Raw genomic sequence first — 21672 nt, forward strand, 5'->3', positions numbered from 1 at the left:
ACCATCACATGGAAGTGGTGGCAGTTTTTTTACATACAATATCTTCAACTGATGTTTCTGCTGTGTTCACACCATACTCGTCAATTTTACTGTAAGAACAAGCTTCTATATTTCAAGTGCAGGTATGAACATTTGTACTCATTCTTTTACCCTGGAATGCTTCTTCTAAGCTAGGAAAAACAAGAGCATTCGACGTTCAAAGTAAGAGTGCAATGCTAAGTCTGAAGATTATCGAGTGAGAACTATGAATGCAAAAGAATGCAGAATATATGTGCTTAAAGCAGTCAGGCAAGGTACAATGTGTATTAAAACAAGCACTGGCAATGCCAAAAGGTCTGGCTTATGAATAGAAGTGTCTCTTGTGTCACTGATTTGGTTAAGCACTCAGTAGGTCATCATAGATGTATTCTGTCAATCAAATTTGCACTCGTGAAACCATTCCTCCATCCACTGACTCATTCTGACATTCACCCTCCGACACAATCACAATAACAAACACATTCAACAACATATGCTCAATAAATAAAAAGAATACACGTAGAAAAAAGAAGAACCTGCTATCCTCTAAACAAGGTGGGCATATGGATGACATAATAAAACTAAACATCACAGTTGGTGTCCTTCTTTCAGAAGTATTGCAAATAGACTAATTGTTTTAAAGTTTTGGCAAGGCCTCCACATTTAGAATCAACACATTTGGCATTTTGGCAAGGTAAAACAATAATACATTATGGACAAAAGCATTTCACCATGGCCTTCTGGTTTAGAGGAGGTGGCCACGTGGAATGTAGCGCACTGCAGATGAAATGAGAGACTAGTAAGTGACCCGTTAGCACTGCTTGGAGAACCATAGTATTGTCTTAAGAAATATTAGAATAAAAAGAGGAGAAGCAAAATAATGAAAGGGGAACTATAAAAGAAGAAAATTGAAAACTAGAGGACTGGCCAACTAGCCCTGACACTGAAGCTCACTAATTTTCAGGCAGATGTAGACATGTGATCAGAAAATGCCATCATTCACAGGGCAGTCAATTATGTAGGCTGGACCATTACCCCATGCAGTATGCTGCCATGAATGTAAGCAGAGTGTAAAGACACTGATACAGACAAATGCAAGAACAGAGCTGACCCAAAACACCTCTACATACCTATATGGATATATATTTACATATATGGATGTATGCATGTGTGAATTCCTCTGTTAAAAGATTCTGGCAGACAGCTAACAGAGCCTCCAGCAGGTATTATTACAGTACAAACCATCTCCCGATAGGCCGCATGGCAGTGGCGATCCGCCCTACATCCTTCTCCTCCCGCCACCCATTTCCCCCCACCATATTGGTATTGCGGGAGTAGCGCGGTGGACGGGAAGACCGCTGCAGCTTTTCCACCCGGTTGACAAGTCGACCGGGCGGAAAAGGGTTTAATATGGTGGCAGTGTTTGCTAGACACCACTGTCCATATCAGGATGCAGGGGGGAGGCAGCCGTTGCCACCACGGAAAGGCATGCAGATTTTGAAGATGGGGGCCTGTTGCGGGCCCCCAGGATGTTGCGGGTTTGGGGGGGCACCTATGGTACCCCCCCCTGCATGTGCATGCACAACATGGCAGGCACCACACAGGCATATGCACAACATGCAATTTTGGCATTGCGGCGGGTGATGCTGAAAGCACCACCCGCAGCAATGTTAAAAATGTAGGATGCGCCCGCCAGTGTGGTGGGCGCATCCTAATCACTCCCACAGGACTGCCGCACTTATGGCGGGCGGTCCCTTTTCACATCAGGAGTCCGACGCCATCCTAATGATCGGCTCCCTTCTTCGTAGAAAACCAGCTACCAACAACCTCAGCACCCCTCTCCCAGACAAATACAGGACACTCAAAATCCAGATTTTACATGCATTTTTCTATTTTCTCCCATTGCCTTTAATGGTGCGTAATTACGCACAAAAGTTAGTTATTTTGAAAACTTGAAAAATTCATATCTTGAGAAGTACTTGCTGTAGAATGAAGTTCTTGGTAAGACAAATTATATAAATATATGTGTTATTTTTATAAATTGGTCTCTGATTTATTTTTGAGTGTGTGTATCATTTATTGCCTCTGTGAGTACAACAAATGCTTAGCACTTCCCCTCTGATAAGCCTAACTGCTCGCCGGCGCTACCTGAAATAGAGCGTTAGTATTATATACTTTTGCTTCTGTATACTAATCTGGGTCTCACTTGACTCTCTGCACAGTGTACTCCATTTTAGTGCACAATATGAAGAGCCAGCATCCTACACTCATTACTCCATCTAAGATCATCAGGATCAGATGTGCTTGATTCTCCTGCACCTTCCATTAGACTTCTGATGTTAGCAGAATAGTGGACATGTATAGCAGACCCAAGACCAGATGAACCTAAAGGTATGCCCTAGAGAAACATTTAGAAGGCAGTGTATGGCACAAAACTGAAGACAGTTCCTGTTTTGGACTGTGGAGAAGAGGTACATGTATGGATACCCCAATCTGGAGAACATCACCTCCATTACTTCAGGGTACATTTCACTTCTGATCCTCATGTGAAGAGACAGAGATCACCAGCACTCACATTGGGGGAACCTGCACGATGAGGTGCTAGTGAAAAAACATTCCTGGCACTGCACTGACTGTTACAGGTGACTAGCCTCTCAACATAAAGGTCCACATTTCCACACTGCTGTTTCTGTTCACATAATGAATGGTGCTAGTGTTGTCCAGTAAAATCTAAATTATGCTTTCTAAACCCATAACAACTGATGTAAATTTCTGTGCGAATGTTGCTCTGAAGTGAACCAGGGGTATCACGCCATGAGGTCGTCTAGATGGGCCCCCAGCCCCACACGTAGTTGTTTGGGGCTATCACAACATGCGCCTTACGAGGGCTGAACGGAAAAAACAACACAAAATTGGAGTACAAATCTGAGTGGAGGAACTGATTGGATGATCTGTACCTGAGCAGAAAAACTCCATTGGTAGCACTGTCATCACAGACACCACAGAAAGGTCCTCATCCACTCTCCAATAGGTAACAATGTCAGAATACATGAGCTGTTGAGGCCAAACAGACCTAGGACATGCAGAAGCTGTGCCTGAGTATGACATTTCTCAATAATTTCCTAAATAGCTGCAATCTTTTCAGGGGTAAACAAAAATCATTTTTGAAGGTTGAATCTAGCACCACACCTGTGAAGGTTAGCCTATGCATTGGAGGGAGATGAAGCGTTTGGTTGTTGATAGTAAAGCCCAAGTCATGGACAGCAGTAAATGTGCACTGAAGATGTTCTTCGACCAGCACCGGTGAATTTGCTTTTACTAGCCAGTCATTCAGATATGGAATTGCAAAGATACCTATGAATGGACTATCCATTGCAATGAAAGCTAACACACAACCAGAACTTTGTAAACATCCATGGTGAGGTTGTCAGCCTGAATGGGAAGACCATAAACTCATACTGCAGAGATACCATGGTGTACCTTAGGTAATGTCTGTGGGTGGGAACAACTGGAAGATGAAAACAGGCATTGTGGAGATCTGGGGATGACATGCAATCCTCCACACTCAGACTTGGTTCAGGGATAGCATATTTAACTTGTCCTGTTGAATGAGCAAATTCAGAAGGTGGAGATCCTGCATGGGTGTCATACCAATGTCCTATTTGAGGACCAACAATGTTCTATTTGAGGACCAATAAGTAAAAGGAGTAGAATCCCATGCCTCTTTCTTCCAGAGGCACCACATGCATGGACTATCGTTCAGGAGGGCAAGGACATCCAGCTCCAAAACTGAGGTGAGTGCCAGACAACGCATCCTGGTGGAAGGAGGGAAGTCTCTAGAGTGGAATAAGAAAGGTAGGGTGTGGCCATTGCAGATTAGCTGGATGACCACACAAACCACTGTGAGCATCTCCAAACTAGTGGAAATCCTTCCCCACCCCGGTGGTGTAAGGTGAGGATCACAGAGGATTAGAGAACGTTTATCCCAATCAAATGAAATGTTATGGGAGGGTATTTACACCAAGCTGAAGACAGATATTGATACTGTACACAGATGAGCTGGGATGGAGACTCTCTGTTCTTCATGACATCAAAGGTCTTCTTTTACAACAAAGTGATAAGGAGCAAAAGTTTCCAGGCTGCTTGGGGTCTGACAGGAATATAAACAAAGTGCTACATGGACGCTCTGTTCTCTCATAGACGCACAGTCCTGGAGAAAGGAGCCTGCAGTCCTTTGAAGAGAATTCCTTTTGCCCTACTAACTTGAGGACTGGAACAAATTTGCACAACTTGTTTATGTGGCATGGCTTTTTAGAAATAGATTTGACGACCCACCAGAAACCAGTAGGATAGTGTCTTTTTTCCTACCACATGCTATTACGACTGCTAACAGAGAAACACCTAATTTTGCAGAAAGAACCCTGCAAAACCGGTTCGACAAATATGCATAATTCCTGGATAAGAGAAGTCCCAAACAAGAGCACTTTATTAACAGGCTTTGAAGAATAGGGCACCTCAGAGAGCATTTGTAAAATCTATGTCATTAGTAGCGTCCTCTGTACCACCTAAATCTTTAAGAATCAACCCTTTAGATGATAATGAGCAAAAACTAAATCCACGTCCGATGATCATGCTTTCAACCGCAGCCACCAAAATGAACTCGGCCTATGTTGTTTTCTTTCAACTATGCTTAATCTGTAAGGGTGATGAAACCCACACTTTCAATGCCAAGGCGACCTATGGGACGGTCCTTTTTTCTTTCTAATACATTTAAAGCCCCAAGGTAAATTCAAACTGAGTGTCTGCACTCATAGATCTGTCTCGCCTGATCCCTACTTTCTGCAAAGGGTTTTACATTCCCAAACGACTTTCATTAGAACCCCTTCTCACTGTTTGTTGTAAGAATGATTCGTTTTTCTCAAATAACGTTATTGGATTTTCTTCGTTTTGTGGCAAATAGTTGATACATATTTATTCCTTTTATTACAACTTGGTTTGAGCATTTATGAGTTTTATTTCTTTAATTGTATTACTGTTTGCTCTTCTGGTACACCACGACCCTATGCATACTCATGCACCCTTAAGAGCTTCGACTTCCTGCTTCGATGTCATGCTCAGATCATTCTACCAAAAGTAATGTAAGGGTGCTCTCAGTGTGTCTTCAATCAGTTCGTGTGGTAGCTCCCTCCCAGGGCCTCTATCTCCTTTCGCCTTCCTAGTGGAGTCACTGCACACAAAATTCAAAATGAAGCTACATTTTGGCAAAACAATTTATCATAATGTACTGCACAACAACTGAATGTATTTCTAGTCTATATTATCTGACTGAGCCATCTTTTGTTATCCCAATAAAGCATCAGTCAGTATCATGGCGTTTTCAAAACAGGGCTGGCGTAATGTTTCCAACAGGAATGTACGTATGAAGAAGGCTTCACTAAACTTCTAATTTAAAGACGTGCTCACCTGACATGTACATTGACAAAGGCTGAAAATGTGTTTTCTCCTAAGCAAATACAATTTCTGTTTTCATAAAGTCAAGTGAACTAATTAGATTGTGTTTGAAAATAATTGAACATGAAGTATTCAGCTCAGGTGCTAGCCATGTTTTTCGAGAAATGGAAACCCCGACAGAGTCAGCTAATTTACAGAATTTACGGCATACTCAGCACAAAAGATGCATTCTGGCCAACATTCAAGCTAGGTCTAAATTCTGGCATGTAAGCTAACGGGCCATCTGGCACACAACCTCAGATCCTAATGATGCCTGCGTTCTAGGAGTGCAGTTACACAGGTGGGCAGGGAAAACAAATTCATGCATCAATTACTTGCACAATGAATAAAGATGGAAGGCTAATGAGAACTTGCTAAATAACACATCCCTTGAAGTTAATGAGCCAACATAATGGCCCTTTTGTTTGAAAGTACTCGGTGTTGAACCAGGCACATATTTTTACTAGCAGATTTTCCTATGGTAATTGTTATTTTATTATTTGTAGGTGTACTTGTAAACAGACTCAGACGCCACTAAGCTAGATACGAATTAACAGATAATATGATGCAGTAATTACTGTCACTTGGCTACTTCTTACCCTTTGTCACTGGCATTACATAAGTAGTTAATTGTTTTCTCTGGTAGCAAAAGCAATGGGATGACCTAACTTAAATAGTTGTACTCTCTTTGACAAGCAGACCACTTAATGAACAAGACATTCCCTTTCGCTGTGGCCTTCGGGTTATGAGCAGCTCCACTGGAGACCAAATGGCAGATGTACAAAGGGCTTCTTCCAGTCCCAAACCCTCCAATTCGGTGCAAAACAGGGGTTGCAGCTGCAAAAACAATTTTGCCTGTGCACAAAACCAATTTTGTGATTCAGAAAAGTTTTTCCAAGTTACAAAATGGGTTAAGAAATGATTACAGTATCGCACTTCGTAAGGGAGATGTAATAGTTCCTACAGATCGGACAAGCTATTAATCATGGGTTTGGAACTGTAAATTAATCAGTTACCTACTCCCAAGTTAAGGTAGTAATAGATTCACAAATAGAAAGGGGTCCCCTTTAGCCTTCTGTTTTTTGCGTTTTAGAGCAGACCTATATCATTAAAGAAATGGGGCTGTTTTATTTTATTTTATTATTTAAACAGAATATTTCCACTTTCAAATGCAGGACACCATCCCTGCCTGTGCAGCGAATCACAGGGGTTTGCAAATTTCAACATGGCTAATGAATTTTAACTAGACAGGTCATTCTGTGATTGGTTATTTTATGAATAGACTTATTGTTACATAGGCTCGATCGCAAAAGAAAACACTAGTTGCAAAAAATTAGTGACAGCTTTTTGGCACCAGCATGTAGGTAAACTGGCCCTAGAAGCCCAGTTCACAAAACATTTTTAGCCCACATCCAACAGAAGGGAAATGTTTCATTCATGTACAGAATTCCTAGTTTCTGATTCACAAAACAAGGAGCTGAGGAATTATATGAGGAGACATGTCGTTTACGACTGCAAAATTCCTGACCGTTTAGAAATGTCTGCATTCATTGTAGAAACAATTGGAGAGGTTAGTAGACAGTTACAGGAGTGTTGTCCTTGCATACATGCCTAACATCCATAAGTGCAGGTTAGTGTGGGAAATGCGTTTGAGATATTTGTGGATATCCACACACATTCACAATACATTGCTGACACTTCGCTACAGTTTAAAATATACACTTACATCTTGTGTTAATATGAACTGAAAATCAAAAATAGACATAGCTGGACACTAATAAGATAGCATGATAAATGTTCATGCTTCTCTGTCACCTAACCCATAGCTTGATACAGCATACTGTAAACCAAACGAAAAGGCATCCGTTTGAAGCAATTTAAGTTAAACAAGAATTGGGAAAGACAATAGGGTCTTGCCTATAAGACATATGTTTAGCTATTGTGTACGATTCAAAAAAAGGGGGTGGTGATGGACAGAGCATCTGAGTTAAACAGAACACTCATACCCAGTCAAAAGATCAGGGCTTGATCCATCACCGTTTTTTAGCTCACTGCACCATCCCAGTTCAGAACCTGGCTACATGCAAATTAGTCTGTCCCTGGCCCAGTGCATCATGGGAACAGGGCAGACCAAACTACCAAGCCAATTCTTTACTGGAAAGGAAACAAGCTTCCGGGGACCGGTTTCTGGCATTGCAGCCGTCTTCGGCCCGGCTTGCTTGAATCCTGATGGTGCAGTGAGCAAGGGACTCACATCTGAGCATACCCTGCCACTCCTATAGTGGCCAAAACGATTCAGAAAAGGGGGTGGTGATGGACAGAGCATCTGAGTTAAACAGAACACTCATACCCAGTCAAAAGATCAGGGCTTGATCCATCACCGTTTTTTAGCTCACTGCACCATCCCAGTTCAGAACCTGGCTACATGCAAATTAGTCTGTCCCTGGCCCAGTGCATCATGGGAACAGGGCAGACCAAACTACCAAGCCAATTCTTTACTGGAAAGGAAACAAGCTTCCGGGGACCGGTTTCTGGCATTGCAGCCGTCTTCGGCCCGGCTAGCTTGAATCCTGATGGTGCAGTGAGCAAGGGACTCACATCTGAGCATACCCTGCCACTCCTATAGTGGCCAAAACGATTCAGAAAAGGGGGTGGTGATGGACAGAGCATCTGAGTTAAACAGAACACTCATACCCAGTCAAAAGATCAGGGCTTGATCCATCACCGTTTTTTAGCTCACTGCACCATCCCAGTTCAGAACCTGGCTACATGCAAATTAGTCTGTCCCTGGCCCAGTGTATCATGGGAACAGGGCAGACCAAACTACCAAGCCAATTCTTTACTGGAAAGGAAACAAGCTTCCGGGGACCGGTTTCTGGCATTGCAGCCGTCTTCGGCCCGGCTTGCTTGAATCCTGATGGTGCAGTGAGCAAGGGACTCACATCTGAGCATACCCTGCCACTCCTATAGTGGCCAAAACGATTCAGAAAAGGGGGTGGTGATGGACAGAGCATCTGAGTTAAACAGAACACTCATACCCAGTCAAAAGATCAGGGCTTGATCCATCACCGTTTTTTAGCTCACTACACCATCCCAGTTCAGAACCTGGCTACATGCAAATTAGTCTGTCCCTGGCCCAGTGCATCATGGGAACAGGGCAGACCAAACTACCAAGCCAATTCTTTACTGGAAAGGAAACAAGCTTCCGGGGACCGGTTTCTGGCATTGCAGCCGTCTTCGGCCCGGCTAGCTTGAATCCTGATGGTGCAGTGAGCAAGGGACTCACATCTGAGCATACCCTGCCACTCCTATAGTGGCCAAAACGATTCAGAAAAGGGGGTGGTGATGGACAGAGCATCTGAGTTAAACAGAACACTCATACCCAGTCAAAAGATCAGGGCTTGATCCATCACCGTTTTTTAGCTCACTGCACCATCCCAGTTCAGAACCTGGCTACATGCAAATTAGTCTGTCCCTGGCCCAGTGCATCATGGGAACAGGGCAGACCAAACTACCAAGCCAATTCTTTACTGGAAAGGAAACAAGCTTCCGGGGACCGGTTTCTGGCATTGCAGCCGTCTTCGGCCCGGCTTGCTTGAAACCTGATGGTGCAGTGAGCAAGGGACTCACATCTGAGCATACCCTGCCACTCCTATAGTGGCCAAAACGATTCAGAAAAGGGGGTGGTGATGGACAGAGCATCTGAGTTAAACAGAACACTCATACCCAGTCAAAAGATCAGGGCTTGATCCATCACCGTTTTTTTAGCTCACTGCACCATCCCAGTTCAGAACCTGGCTACATGCAAATTAGTCTGTCCCTGGCCCAGTGCATCATGGGAACAGGGCAGACCAAACTACCAAGCCAATTCTTTACTGGAAAGGAAACAAGCTTCCGGGGACCGGTTTCTGGCATTGCAGCCGTCTTCGGCCCGGCTTGCTTGAATCCTGATGGTGCAGTGAGCAAGGGACTCACATCTGAGCATACCCTGCAAATCCTATAGTGGCCAAAACGATTCAGAAAAGGGGGTGGTGATGGACAGAGCATCTGAGTTAAACAGAACACTCATACCCAGTCAAAAGATCAGGGCTTGATCCATCACCGTTTTTCAGCTCACTGCACCATCCCAGTTCAGAACCTGGCTACATGCAAATTAGTCTGTCCCTGGCCCAGTGCATCATGGGAACAGGGCAGACCAAACTACCAAGCCAATTCTTTACTGGAAAGGAAACAAGCTTCCGGGGACCGGTTTCTGGCATTGCAGCCGTCTTCGGCCCGGCTTGCTTGAATCCTGATGGTGCAGTGAGCAAGGGACTCACATCTGAGCATACCCTGCCACTCCTATAGTGGCCAAAACGATTCAGAAAAGGGGGTGGTGATGGACAGAGCATCTGAGTTAAACAGAACACTCATACCCAGTCAAAAGATCAGGGCTTGATCCATCACCGTTTTTTAGCTCACTGCACCATCCCAGTTCAGAACCTGGCTACATGCAAATTAGTCTGTCCCTGGCCCAGTGCATCATGGGAACAGGGCAGACCAAACTACCAAGCCAATTCTTTACTGGAAAGGAAACAAGCTTCCGGGGACCGGTTTCTGGCATTGCAGCCGTCTTCGGCCCGGCTTGCTTGAATCCTGATGGTGCAGTGAGCAAGGGACTCACATCTGAGCATGCCCTGCCACTCCTATAGTGGCCAAAACGATTCAGAAAAGGGGGTGGTGATGGACAGAGCATCTGAGTTAAGCAGACCACTCTTACCCAGTCCAAAGATCAGGGCTTGATCCATCACCGTTATTTAGCTCACTGCCCCATCCCAGCTCAGAACCTGGCTATATGCAAATTATTCTGTCCCTGGCCCAGTGCATCATGGGAACAGGGCAGACCAAACTACCAAGCCAATTCTTCACCAGAAAGGAGACAAGCTTCCGGGGACCGGTTTCTGCCATTTCAGGCGTCGTCGGCCCGGCTTGCTTGAATCCTGATGGAGCAGTGAGCAAGGGACTCATGTCTGAGTATAGCCTTCCACGCTTATGGTGGACAAAATGATTCAGAAAAGGGGGTGGTGATGAACAGAGTGTCTGAATTAAGCAGACCACTCTTACCCAGTCCAAAGATCAGGGCTTGATCCATCACCGTTATTTAGCTCACTGCCCCATCCCAGCTCAGAACCTGGCTATATGCAAATTAGTCTGTCCCTGGCCCAGTGCATCATGGGAACAGGGCAGACCAAACTACCAAGCCAATTCTTCACCAGAAAGGAGACAAGCTTCCGGGGACCGGTTTCTGCCATTTCAGGTGTCGTCGGCCCGGCTTGCTTGAATCCTGATGGAGCAGTGAGCAAGGGACTAATGTCTGAGTATACCCTTCCACGCTTATGGTGGACAAAATGATTCAGAAAAGGGGGTGGTGATGAACAGAGTGTCTGAATTAAGCAGACCACTCTTACCCAGTCCAAAGATCAGGGCTTGATCCATCACCGTTATTTAGCTCACTGCCCCATCCCAGCTCAGAACCTGGCTATATGCAAATTAGTCTGTCCCTGGCCCAGCGCATCATGGAAACAGGGCAGACCAAACTACCAAGCCAATTCTTCACCAGAAAGGAGACAAGCTTCCGGGGACCGGTTTCTGCCATTTCAGGCGTCGTCGGCCCGGCTTGCTTGAATCCTGATGGAGCAGTGAGCAAGGGACTCATGTCTGAGTATACCCTTCCACGCTTATGGTGGACAAAATGATTCAGAAAAGGGGGTGGTGATGAACAGAGTGTCTGAATTAAGCAGACCACTCTTACCCAGTCCAAAGATCAGGGCTTGATCCATCACCGTTATTTAGCTCACTGCCCCATCCCAGCTCAGAACCTGGCTATATGCAAATTAGTCTGTCCCTGGCCCAGTGCATCATGGGAACAGGGCAGACCAAACTACCAAGCCAATTCTTCACCAGAAAGGAGACAAGCTTCCGGGGACCGGTTTCTGCCATTTCAGGCGTCGTCGGCCCGGCTTGCTTGAATCCTGATGGAGCAGTGAGCAAGGGACTCATGTCTGAGTATACCCTTCCACGCTTATGGTGGACAAAATGATTCAGAAAAGGGGTTGGTGATGAACAGAGTGTCTGAATTAAGCAGATCACTCTTACCCAGTCCAAAGATCAGGGCTTGATCCATCACCGTTATTTAGCTCACTGCCCCATCCCAGCTCAGAACCTGGCTATATGCAAATTAGTCTGTCCCTGGCCCAGTGCATCATGGGAACAGGGCAGACCAAACTACCAAGCCAATTCTTCACCAGAAAGGAGACAAGCTTCCGGGGACCGGTTTCTGCCATTTCAGGCGTCGTCGGCCCGGCTTGCTTGAATCCTGATGGAGCAGTGAGCAAGGGACTCATGTCTGAGTATACCCTTCCACGCTTATGGTGGACAAAATGATTCAGAAAAGGGGGTGGTGATGAACAGAGTGTCTGAATTAAGCAGACCACTCTTACCCAGTCCAAAGATCAGGGCTTGATCCATCACCGTTATTTAGCTCACTGCCCCATCCCAGCTCAGAACCTGGCTATATGCAAATTAGTCTGTCCCTGACCCAGTGCATCATGGGAACAGGGCAGACCAAACTACCAAGCCAATTCTTCACCAGAAAGGAGACAAACTTCCGGGGACCGGTTTCTGCCATTTCAGGCGTCGTCGGCCCGGCTTGCTTGAATCCTGATGGAGCAGTGAGCAAGGGACTCATGTCTGAGTATACCCTTCCACGCTTATGGTGGACAAAATGATTCAGAAAAGGGGGTGGTGATGAACAGAGTGTCTGAATTAAGCAGACCACTCTTACCCAGTCCAAAGATCAGGGCTTGATCCATCACCGTTATTTAGCTCACTGCCCCATCCCAGCTCAGAACCTGGCTATATGCAAATTAGTCTGTCCCTGGCCCAGTGCATCATGGGAACAGGGCAGACCAAACTACCAAGCCAATTCTTCACCAGAAAGGAGACAAGCTTCCGGGGACCGGTTTCTGCCATTTCAGGCATCGTCGGCCCGGCTTGCTTGAATCCTGATGGAGCAGTGAGCAAGGGACTCATGTCTGAGTATACCCTTCCACGCTTATGGTGGACAAAATGATTCAGAAAAGGGGGTGGTGATGAACAGAGTGTCTGAATTAAGCAGACCACTCTTACCCAGTCCAAAGATCAGGGCTTGATCCATCACCGTTATTTAGCTCACTGCCCCATCCCAGCTCAGAACCTGGCTATATGTAAATTAGTCTGTCCCTGGCCCAGTGCATCATGGGAACAGGGCAGACCAAACTACCAAGCCAATTCTTCACCAGAAAGGAGACAAGCTTCCGGGGACTGGTTTCTGCCATTTCAGGCGTCGTCGGCCCGGCTTGCTTGAATCCTAATGGAGCAGTGAGCAAGGGACTCATGTCTGAGTATACCCTTCCACGCCTATGGTGGACAAAATGATTCAGAAAAGGGGGTGGTGATGAACAGAGTGTCTGAATTAAGCAGACCACTCTTACCCAGTCCAAAGATCAGGGCTTGATCCATCACCGTTATTTAGCTCACTGCCCCATCCCAGCTCAGAACCTGGCTATATGCAAATTAGTCTGTCCCTGGCCCCGTGCATCATGGGAACAGGGCAGACCAAACTACCAAGCCAATTCTTCACCAGAAAGGAGACAAGCTTCCGGGGACCGGTTTCTGCCATTTCAGGCGTCGTCGGCCCGGCTTGCTTGAATCCTGATGGAGCAGTGAGCAAGGGACTCATGTCTGAGTATACCCTTCCACGCTTATGGTGGACAAAATGGTGCAGTGAGCTAAAAAACGGTGATGGATCAAGCCCTGATCTTTGGACTGGGTAAGAGTGGTCTGCTTAATTCAGACACTCTGTTCATCACCACCCCCTTTTCTGAATCATTTTGTCCACCATAAGCGTGGAAGGGTATACTCAGACATGAGTCCCTTGCTCACTGCTCCATCAGGATTCAAGCAAGCCGGGCCGACGACGCCTGAAATGGCAGAAACCGGTCCCCGGAAGCTTGTCTCCTTTCTGGTGAAGAATTGGCTTGGTAGTTTGGTCTGCCCTGTTCCCATGATGCACTGGGCCAGGGACAGACTAATTTGCATATAGCCAGGTTCTGAGCTGGGATGGGGCAGTGAGCTAAATAACGGTGATGGATCAAGCCCTGATCTTTGGACTGGGTAAGAGTGGTCTGCTTAATTCAGACACTCTGTTCATCACCACCCCCTTTTCTGAATCATTTTGTCCACCATAAGCGTGGAAGGGCATACTCAGACATGAGTCCCTTGCTCACTGCTCCATCAGGATTCAAGCAAGCCGGGCCGACGACGCCTGAAATGGCAGAAACCGGTCCCCGGAAGCTTGTCTCCTTTCTGGTGAAGAATTGGCTTGGTAGTTTGGTCTGCCCTGTTCCCATGATGCACTGGGCCAGGGACAGACTAATTTGCATATAGCCAGGTTCTGAGCTGGGATGGGGCAGTGAGCTAAATAACGGTGATGGATCAAGCCCTGATCTTTGGACTGGGTAAGAGTGGTCTGCTTAATTCAGACACTCTGTTCATCACCACCCCCTTTTCTGAATCATTTTGTCCACCATAAGCGTGGAAGGGTATACTCAGACATGAGTCCCTTGCTCACTGCTCCATCAGGATTCAAGCAAGCCGGGCCGACGACGCCTGAAATGGCAGAAACCGGTCCCCGGAAGCTTGTCTCCTTTCTGGTGAAGAATTGGCTTGGTAGTTTGGTCTGCCCTGTTCCCATGATGCACTGGGCCAGGGACAGACTAATTTGCATATAGCCAGGTTCTGAGCTGGGATGGGGCAGTGAGCTAAATAACGGTGATGGATCAAGCCCTGATCTTTGGACTGGGTAAGAGTGGTCTGCTTAATTTAGACACTCTGTTCATCACCACCCCCTTTTTTGAATCATAGCTATTGTGTACAGCATTGTGGCTGCTGCACTGTATGGCTAAAAAATTAAAGAAATAACAGGCACAACAACACAGCTGCCACATCTTTTATAGGTGTGCACATGCATAGGCCCTACCTGAAAAAAGGATGGACCCATTTCATGCAATTGAGAACCTTGCAAACAAGAAATACCTTGCAGCATCATAAAGCGTTGAAGGCAACCTGAGGTATCTGAGGTTGAGTGGCTCCAATTGGTATCAAATTGTCCCATGCCTCTTACTCAATATACTTATTTCGGACATTAAACCAAAAAGAGAATCATTTGGCGCTAACAAAGAATGCTGTTGTTGAGTCTATACCTTGGGTGAGCTGATAAAACTGAAGAATGATATGCATAGGTTATTTGACCAAACCACATGTGTGCGGTCACAAAGTTTCACCAAATGCTAGTGTTTGATGTAGCAATCGTGCTGTTCCCAGCACGTAGGGTTTGTGAAAAGTGGAAAGAAGGTAAGAGTGACAGATGGTTTCAGAAGTTCTGCACTTAAGTTAATCAAACCTAATACGGGTATTTTACATATTATATGTTTTGCATTTTATCGACTAACGTGCAAGCATATAAATGTAATTAACTGTTTATTATTCATATTTAGACTGACTGTAGCTTGCTTGCTTTTTAAAATGGCTAACGTCTGGTTACCATCTTGCTTTATAACTTACGGGGTCATTACGATGGTGTCCAGACTTTAGTCCGTCCACCATTGTATCGTATTTGGGACCGCCCGCCTACTACGTGGCGGTCCCACAGGCCAAATTATGATGCGACCCCCACTGTGGCGGTAGCATTGGCCACCTTTTACATTGCGGCAGGTGCTGTTGCCTTGCAGCACCTGCCTCAATGTAAAACAGGGATTTTTTACATATCCCCGTACTACTTGACAGGCACCATGCAGTGTCTGTCACTTGGTTCAGGGATATGTAGGGGGGCACCCAGCACCCAAAGGAATGTGCGAGGTGGCAAGGGGGGCCTGCTACGGGCCCCCAATGTCGATCCCCACCAGCCTTTTTATGGCAGATGAACCGCCATGGAAAGCCTGGTGGGAGGGACATCCTAATCCCTAATCCCTAGTGCCTGGTAGCATTGGGAGGCCCTCCGCCGCACCATCAGCCTCAAGGAGACCGTCGGATGAGTGACTGTCAGAATTCCCGACCACCATGGAACTGCCAGACATCGTAATGTGGCGGGCGAGGAATGGCCTTCCCATTGGCGGTGAGACCGACACCGATAGCCTGTCGGTGGCGGTATCGTCATCATTGTAATGACCCGCTAAGTGTGCAGGGTGCATAGAAATGTTTTATACTGAGAAACTAATAAGCTTTAGGTTGTACCTCTATGTTTTAACCTGATTGGTTCGCTGTGTGGAAAAACTAACCACAGGTGTGACAAATGTTAGAATTGTGTGTTGTAAGCTAGTGTATTGTAGACGCGAGCTCAGATCTTTTCTAGACGTTCTTTGTTGGCGTTCAAGATAGATTAGAGCAGAAGAGATTACTCTCTTCATGAGAGAATTGGTTTACCTAACTGCTATTCCGCCGCAGCGCTAAGGGGGCGGGGCGGCCGCGCGGCGGCCGCATGCTGGTGACGGAACCGCTCCGTCATCAGCCGCGGTTGGGCTGTGCTCATGACGGAGCGGTTCCGTCATGGCCCCGCCCGCTCAATAGAACGCCCAGCGCAGGCGCGGAATCCGCGCCACGCAGGCGCGGCGGCCGGGCCATGACGTAACCGCTCCGTCAGCACAGCGCCACCGCAGCTGATAATGGAGCGGTTCCGTCATCAGCATCGAAAGGGTTAACTTTCTTAGAGGTGACTTTAATTTGTCCTGCTACCTGTATGACTTTGATTTGAACTTTATATTTACTAATGCATTCATGTAAGTATTATTGATTGACACTAATTTGATTATTTTGGGTCTGTAAACATGTTAACCTTCTAATAAATCTTTATGGTTTGAAAACGTAACCACTCTCTGTCTTCATTGTGAAGCCTAATGTGCGTCACGTTATTTACATGTATTGATTTGATTTGATGACCACAATCATTGGTGGATTTGGATTAATTAGACAGCGCATTAAAGGCCACAAATTTGCAGAAACAAGTGCTAACAAACCAATATGTCAAAGAAAATATGGCAAGCCTAGTTAGATAAAACAGAGAACTACAGGAAGTGTTAATGGACCAGAAGTTTCTTTACATACCTCAACAGGAGATGCAGTTACTGATGGAAAGAAACACACAATGGATGGTACAACCGGTTAGAGTGCAGGAGGTAACAGGAGTGTTGCAAATGTTCATCTCTTCTACCTTTCATTGCCTGAACAATACCGACTGTTGTTCAAGTTAACAGGTGAATGACTGAAAAGTCAAATCAGTTTTGGAAACAGAAGTCTGATGGACTGGAGGAGGATAATTTGGGCAAATCAATGCAAGATATGTAATCACATTGCGGGACACCTATGAAACCAGGCCGTAGATTCATGATTATCCAAACGAATGCTGTGCATGAGAATAGATACAACAGCATACATAAGCAAAAGACAATAAATGATTTAAATTAGTTGATAGTTCATAATGTGCATATTTTGGAATTAAGAGGAGAGAGATAATACGAGGCCGGCAATATACTTTAATTCAGTTATAACTGGGAAAGGTTTGTGGACGCAGGATGCATGCATTTACTATTTTTCTCCCTTCCATTCATTGTTCTTATCTGATAAGGAACATAGGGCTAGATGTAAGTAAATCTTATTTACCGATTCCTAAATACCGAATTTTACCGATTCGGTATTCATGAATAGGTAAATAAGATGTAGGTAAAAAATTCGGAAAAAATACCGAATCGGTAAGAATCGGTAATTACCGATTCGGTAATTACCGAATCAGTATTTGCCATTGATTCCTATGGGCCTTGAAGCCCATAGGATTCAATAGCAAAACCGATTCGGTAATTACCGAATCGGTAAAATTACCGATTTTACAAGGGGGACAGGGTGTCACTTTGACACCCTGTTGCACCCCTGTTTGTGGCTTGTGTGCCATGTGACACACAGACATGCCCTTAGGGCATGTCTGTGTGCCACATGGCACAGGTGACCATGCACAGATGTGCATGTACACTGGAATTCGTTATTTACCATGTAATAGTATTACATGGTAAATAACGAATCGGTATTGGCCTGTGGCACTGTTTTCAGTGCCACCTACATCTGTATTTACCGATTCTGTAAATTTACCGATTCGGTATTTTACAGAATCGGTAAATTTACCGAATCGGTAAATATACCGATTCTGTATATTTTCTGGCACCTACATCTCCATTAGCAAATACCGGTCGGTAAAGGCCGAAATCGGCCGTTACCGACCAGTATTTGCCGACCTACATCTGGCCCTTATTCCTCTCAGATTCAGGAACTATTGTCTAATATATGAATTTCAATAAACCTTTTAAAAGTTAGTTGATTGTCACTGATTTCTTTCTCAGAAATACATTAAACTAAATGTATTTAGGCCAGCCATGTAGGAACAATTTTATTTTCCAATATTCCTTACGGAGCACCAAGTGTGAGCGATTTTCCAATTTGTCATTTTATCACTGCATACACATTTTATTCACATTTTTGTTATTTAGCTTAGTATCCTGCAGGAGTTTGCATACATAAATTGAACATAAAAGACATGGGGAGAGAAAACATGTTTTATTCCATCCTATATTTTGTGACATTTACATTGCAGTGTACCTGTGAGCCAGCTCAGCAGTGAATGCGATGAGGGTCTACAATGAGGATGCAGCCACGCCTGTGGAAGGTCTCCTTTCTGCAAGGCTATCACTGTCATAGACAGATGTTCTGGAAGTGCAAAGGAACCAGCCACCAGGGCCTTTGATAAGTCTGCAACTTGCTGATGTATATAGTACAGTGATGCATTCATCCAGCGGCATTCCTAAAAAGAGAATTGAACAAAATAACAAATTATTTAATGTCAAGAAAACAAAACTGAATAAAAATTAATATAAATGTAAGAAAAGCCATTCAGTATCAGAAATGGAAAATACTTTGGAGATACAATTAATATTTAAAATAGTATTTGCATCCATCAAGCCACTTTTTTTAAGCAACATATGTTTTCCCTATACTTATAGTATGATGTAAGTCAAACATTGCATAATTTATTGAACAATCATGCACATTGAAAAGGAACATAAGTGATATTCTCTCAGGAAATTATTAGAACAAAACAGCTATAATAATCTTGTATACAGAATGCATCATGCACATTCTGTAGTGAGTAATTTTTCTAGGATGAAAAGTTCAATATAAGTTAAAGTGGTAAATGGAAATGAAACCCTTTTGGTTCTCCATTCAGAGGAACACTGTGGTTTAAAGGTTGGATCACATACACTGTTTCTATATTCTTTCAAGATGCCAGAGGGCACCACTTAAGCCTCATGTATGATATTGGCAAAGTGCAATACCAACTAGACGTGAGATCCATGCCAATAGAGTTTCAGTTTCCAGAATTTCACAGTAAAGTAGGAATTAGACGATCAAAGGACAGAGAGGGGAGATGCACTGATGATAAAAATGAGAAGAGAAAACATAGTCTACATCAGAACCAACATGCTGAAGGTAACGAAGTATGCCCTCTGCATATCCTTTGGCTTAGAATGATCAAACGGGAGTACGTGCGAATTTGAAAGAAGTGACCTCAGATAAAATTAAACTACACTCCATGCACCACCACTCTTTCAAACAATGCTTCATCGTTGGCTTCTGAATCGAGGTAATAGTATTTTTCAAAAGAATCATAGAGAAAGAAATCAAGACCAAGCAGAAAAATTGCAGATCTTCCACAAAGTCACCCCTCTCAAGAAAGTAGTAGTAGCAACTCTGGCCCTGGTTGAGTGGTCAATTATAACCTCAAGTGCTGACCTAGCAGCTGCTACGTAGCACTCCCTAACACAGTTAAGTATCTATCATGAAATTTCCTTTTTCGAAGAGCCACACTTTTAGTAGCACCTCCACCGACTTCGAAAAGCAGTGTATCCATCATGTGTTCATTAGTCTTAGAAACGAGTTTGCCTCTAAACTACTCAGCATCTCCTTTCAGGATAAATGCAGAGCAGAAAGAAAGTCAGCAATTGAGAACACTGGTTAAGATTGAATCCCATCATCACCTGAGTAAGGAAAGATAACTTCACATTTGAACTCTCACTGTCTGTGGAAAAATTGCTCATTTCTCTTCCTCGTCTTACTATTTTGGGAGATTTGTCCATGTGTGTGCTGCTTGTGACATATCTCAGATAGAGATCTAGATCTTGCATAAACCCTGTACTCAACCTGATATTAGATTGAGAAAGGAAATGAGATTCCTATTTCAATCTGGCCACAGTATGTTTTGCCACTACCTTAGTTTTCTTTCGGATGCACCTTTTGTTGAATAATGCAAGTCACATGACATAAGGTCATTATCCATACTGAAAATCCAAAGGCAAGAGGGATGAGGCTCTGACATGTGCCTTTTATATGCTTTACATGTTTAGATGACTTGGAAAACATGATATCAAGAGAATCACAAGTCTCTAAAAAGAAACATCAAAAACCTTTAATAAATGTTGGCTATTACGTCTGTCAGAGATGTCGAAAAAAAGAGTTGATGTCATCATCACTCATTCCACCTCATATGGTGGTGAACACCATTTCCAGTGGAAGCTTGAGATGCCACCGTTAATGCTGGTCTACTTTATTTAACATCAGTGAAGGTGAATGGCTATTAAAATATATCTGGATGCAATTTGGCAACTGGGAAGTCATTAACGTTGGCAGCAATTAAATACATTAGAAGAGGAGGTTTTTAGAAAAAACATATCTCAGATAGATTGAAAAGGACAATTATATATAGAAGGAATATAGCTTTCTAAATGATTTAACATTTAGAAGTTGGCCAATACCCTAAGTGATGAACGGTTTGTTCATATTAAAGAAAAGCAAATCAAGGAGCATGGAAACAGATAAGCTATATATCAACCTCATGCCACAATCACAGATAAAGGTTGAGTGGGGCGCTAAGTTTCTTTTGACTACTGTGATGTTGTCAGCAATTGATTAAGATGGTGAGATTGCCCAAGGGGAATCTACATCTACCCCCAGAAATCTTGGGGCTAATGTAGTTCCATAAACAAGTTAAACCCACAAGATTATGTGAAGGAAGAGGAATCTGATTGTGAAAAAGAGAGAGAGAGGGAAAACACTGGATCCTCTTCAGATATTGGGAGTTACTTCAGAAAGAGAGGAGCTGGCTTAACGGCTAGGGCGCTCGACCTCGGACCTGGGGATCTGGGTTCGAGTCCCGGTAACGACGCCAACACCTCCTGTGATTCTGGGCAAATCACTTAATCTCCCCGTGCCTAAAAATGAATGTGTCCATCCTCATGTAACGTAACTGGTGCTATGTAAAGCGCTCTGATACCTGATTTGGTTCGGGTCTAGTTCGCCCTATATAAAACTCTGCAAAAAAAAATGCAAAATCGTCTCCTTTTTTTAATACTAATTATGAAAAAGTTTTGTCAGTCATGAATGCATAATGCATTAATGCACATCATAATGTGAAAAAAGTCAGAATGTCATCCAACTAAATAGCTACGTGTGAATCTAGTATATCTCGCTACTGTCATTGACAAAGTGGTGAAATGAGGCTGGGGCATTCATACGCCAAAAAGACTACAAAATATTCAAAATGTCCAATGTATAGTACGGAATGTCTTTTCCACTCACTCCCCTCTGAAATATGGACTAGTTTGTAAGACCCACAGAAATCCAGTGTTGGATGCTGGCTCTTTATACGCTATACAAAAGAGAGGTATACTGTGCAGAGTCCATGTATTCCCTTACCAGTGGACATGGGCTTGCTCTAGCAATCCCAATACACTCTTTTGGGGGGAGTGTGGTTGAGCAGCCTAAGGCTTATCAGAGAGGAGTGTTAGACACCTGCAAATACACATAATAGTCAATAAATGATGAGTACGACTCAATGCGGAAATCCAACCAATGTATAAAAATAACACGTATATACATATTTGTTTATGCACCAGAATCAATACAATCAGGTAAGTACGTTTTTTCAAGAGGAATACATTTGCTTTTCAAAAGTCGGCAGTGCATTTTTTAGAAGCTGCAAAGTTTTACTAC

At 44.2% G+C, this 21672-nt stretch overlaps 1 protein-coding gene across 1 annotated transcript in view; it reads right to left on the reverse strand.

Moving 5' to 3' along the window:
* LOC144822741 (uncharacterized) overlaps positions 1-21672 on the reverse strand; it is a 2085503-nt gene that overhangs the window by 251869 nt on the left and 1811962 nt on the right. Inside the window, exon 102 of the mRNA XM_078680596.1 lies at positions 18226-18427. Coding sequence (XP_078536722.1) covers positions 18226-18427 — 202 coding nt within the window. The remainder of the gene's footprint in view (positions 1-18225; positions 18428-21672) is intronic.

The sequence above is a fragment of the Lissotriton helveticus genome, chromosome 3_1 (assembly GCF_964261635.1).
Source record: "Lissotriton helveticus chromosome 3_1, aLisHel1.1, whole genome shotgun sequence".
Classification (NCBI taxonomy): Eukaryota; Metazoa; Chordata; class Amphibia; order Caudata; family Salamandridae; genus Lissotriton; species Lissotriton helveticus.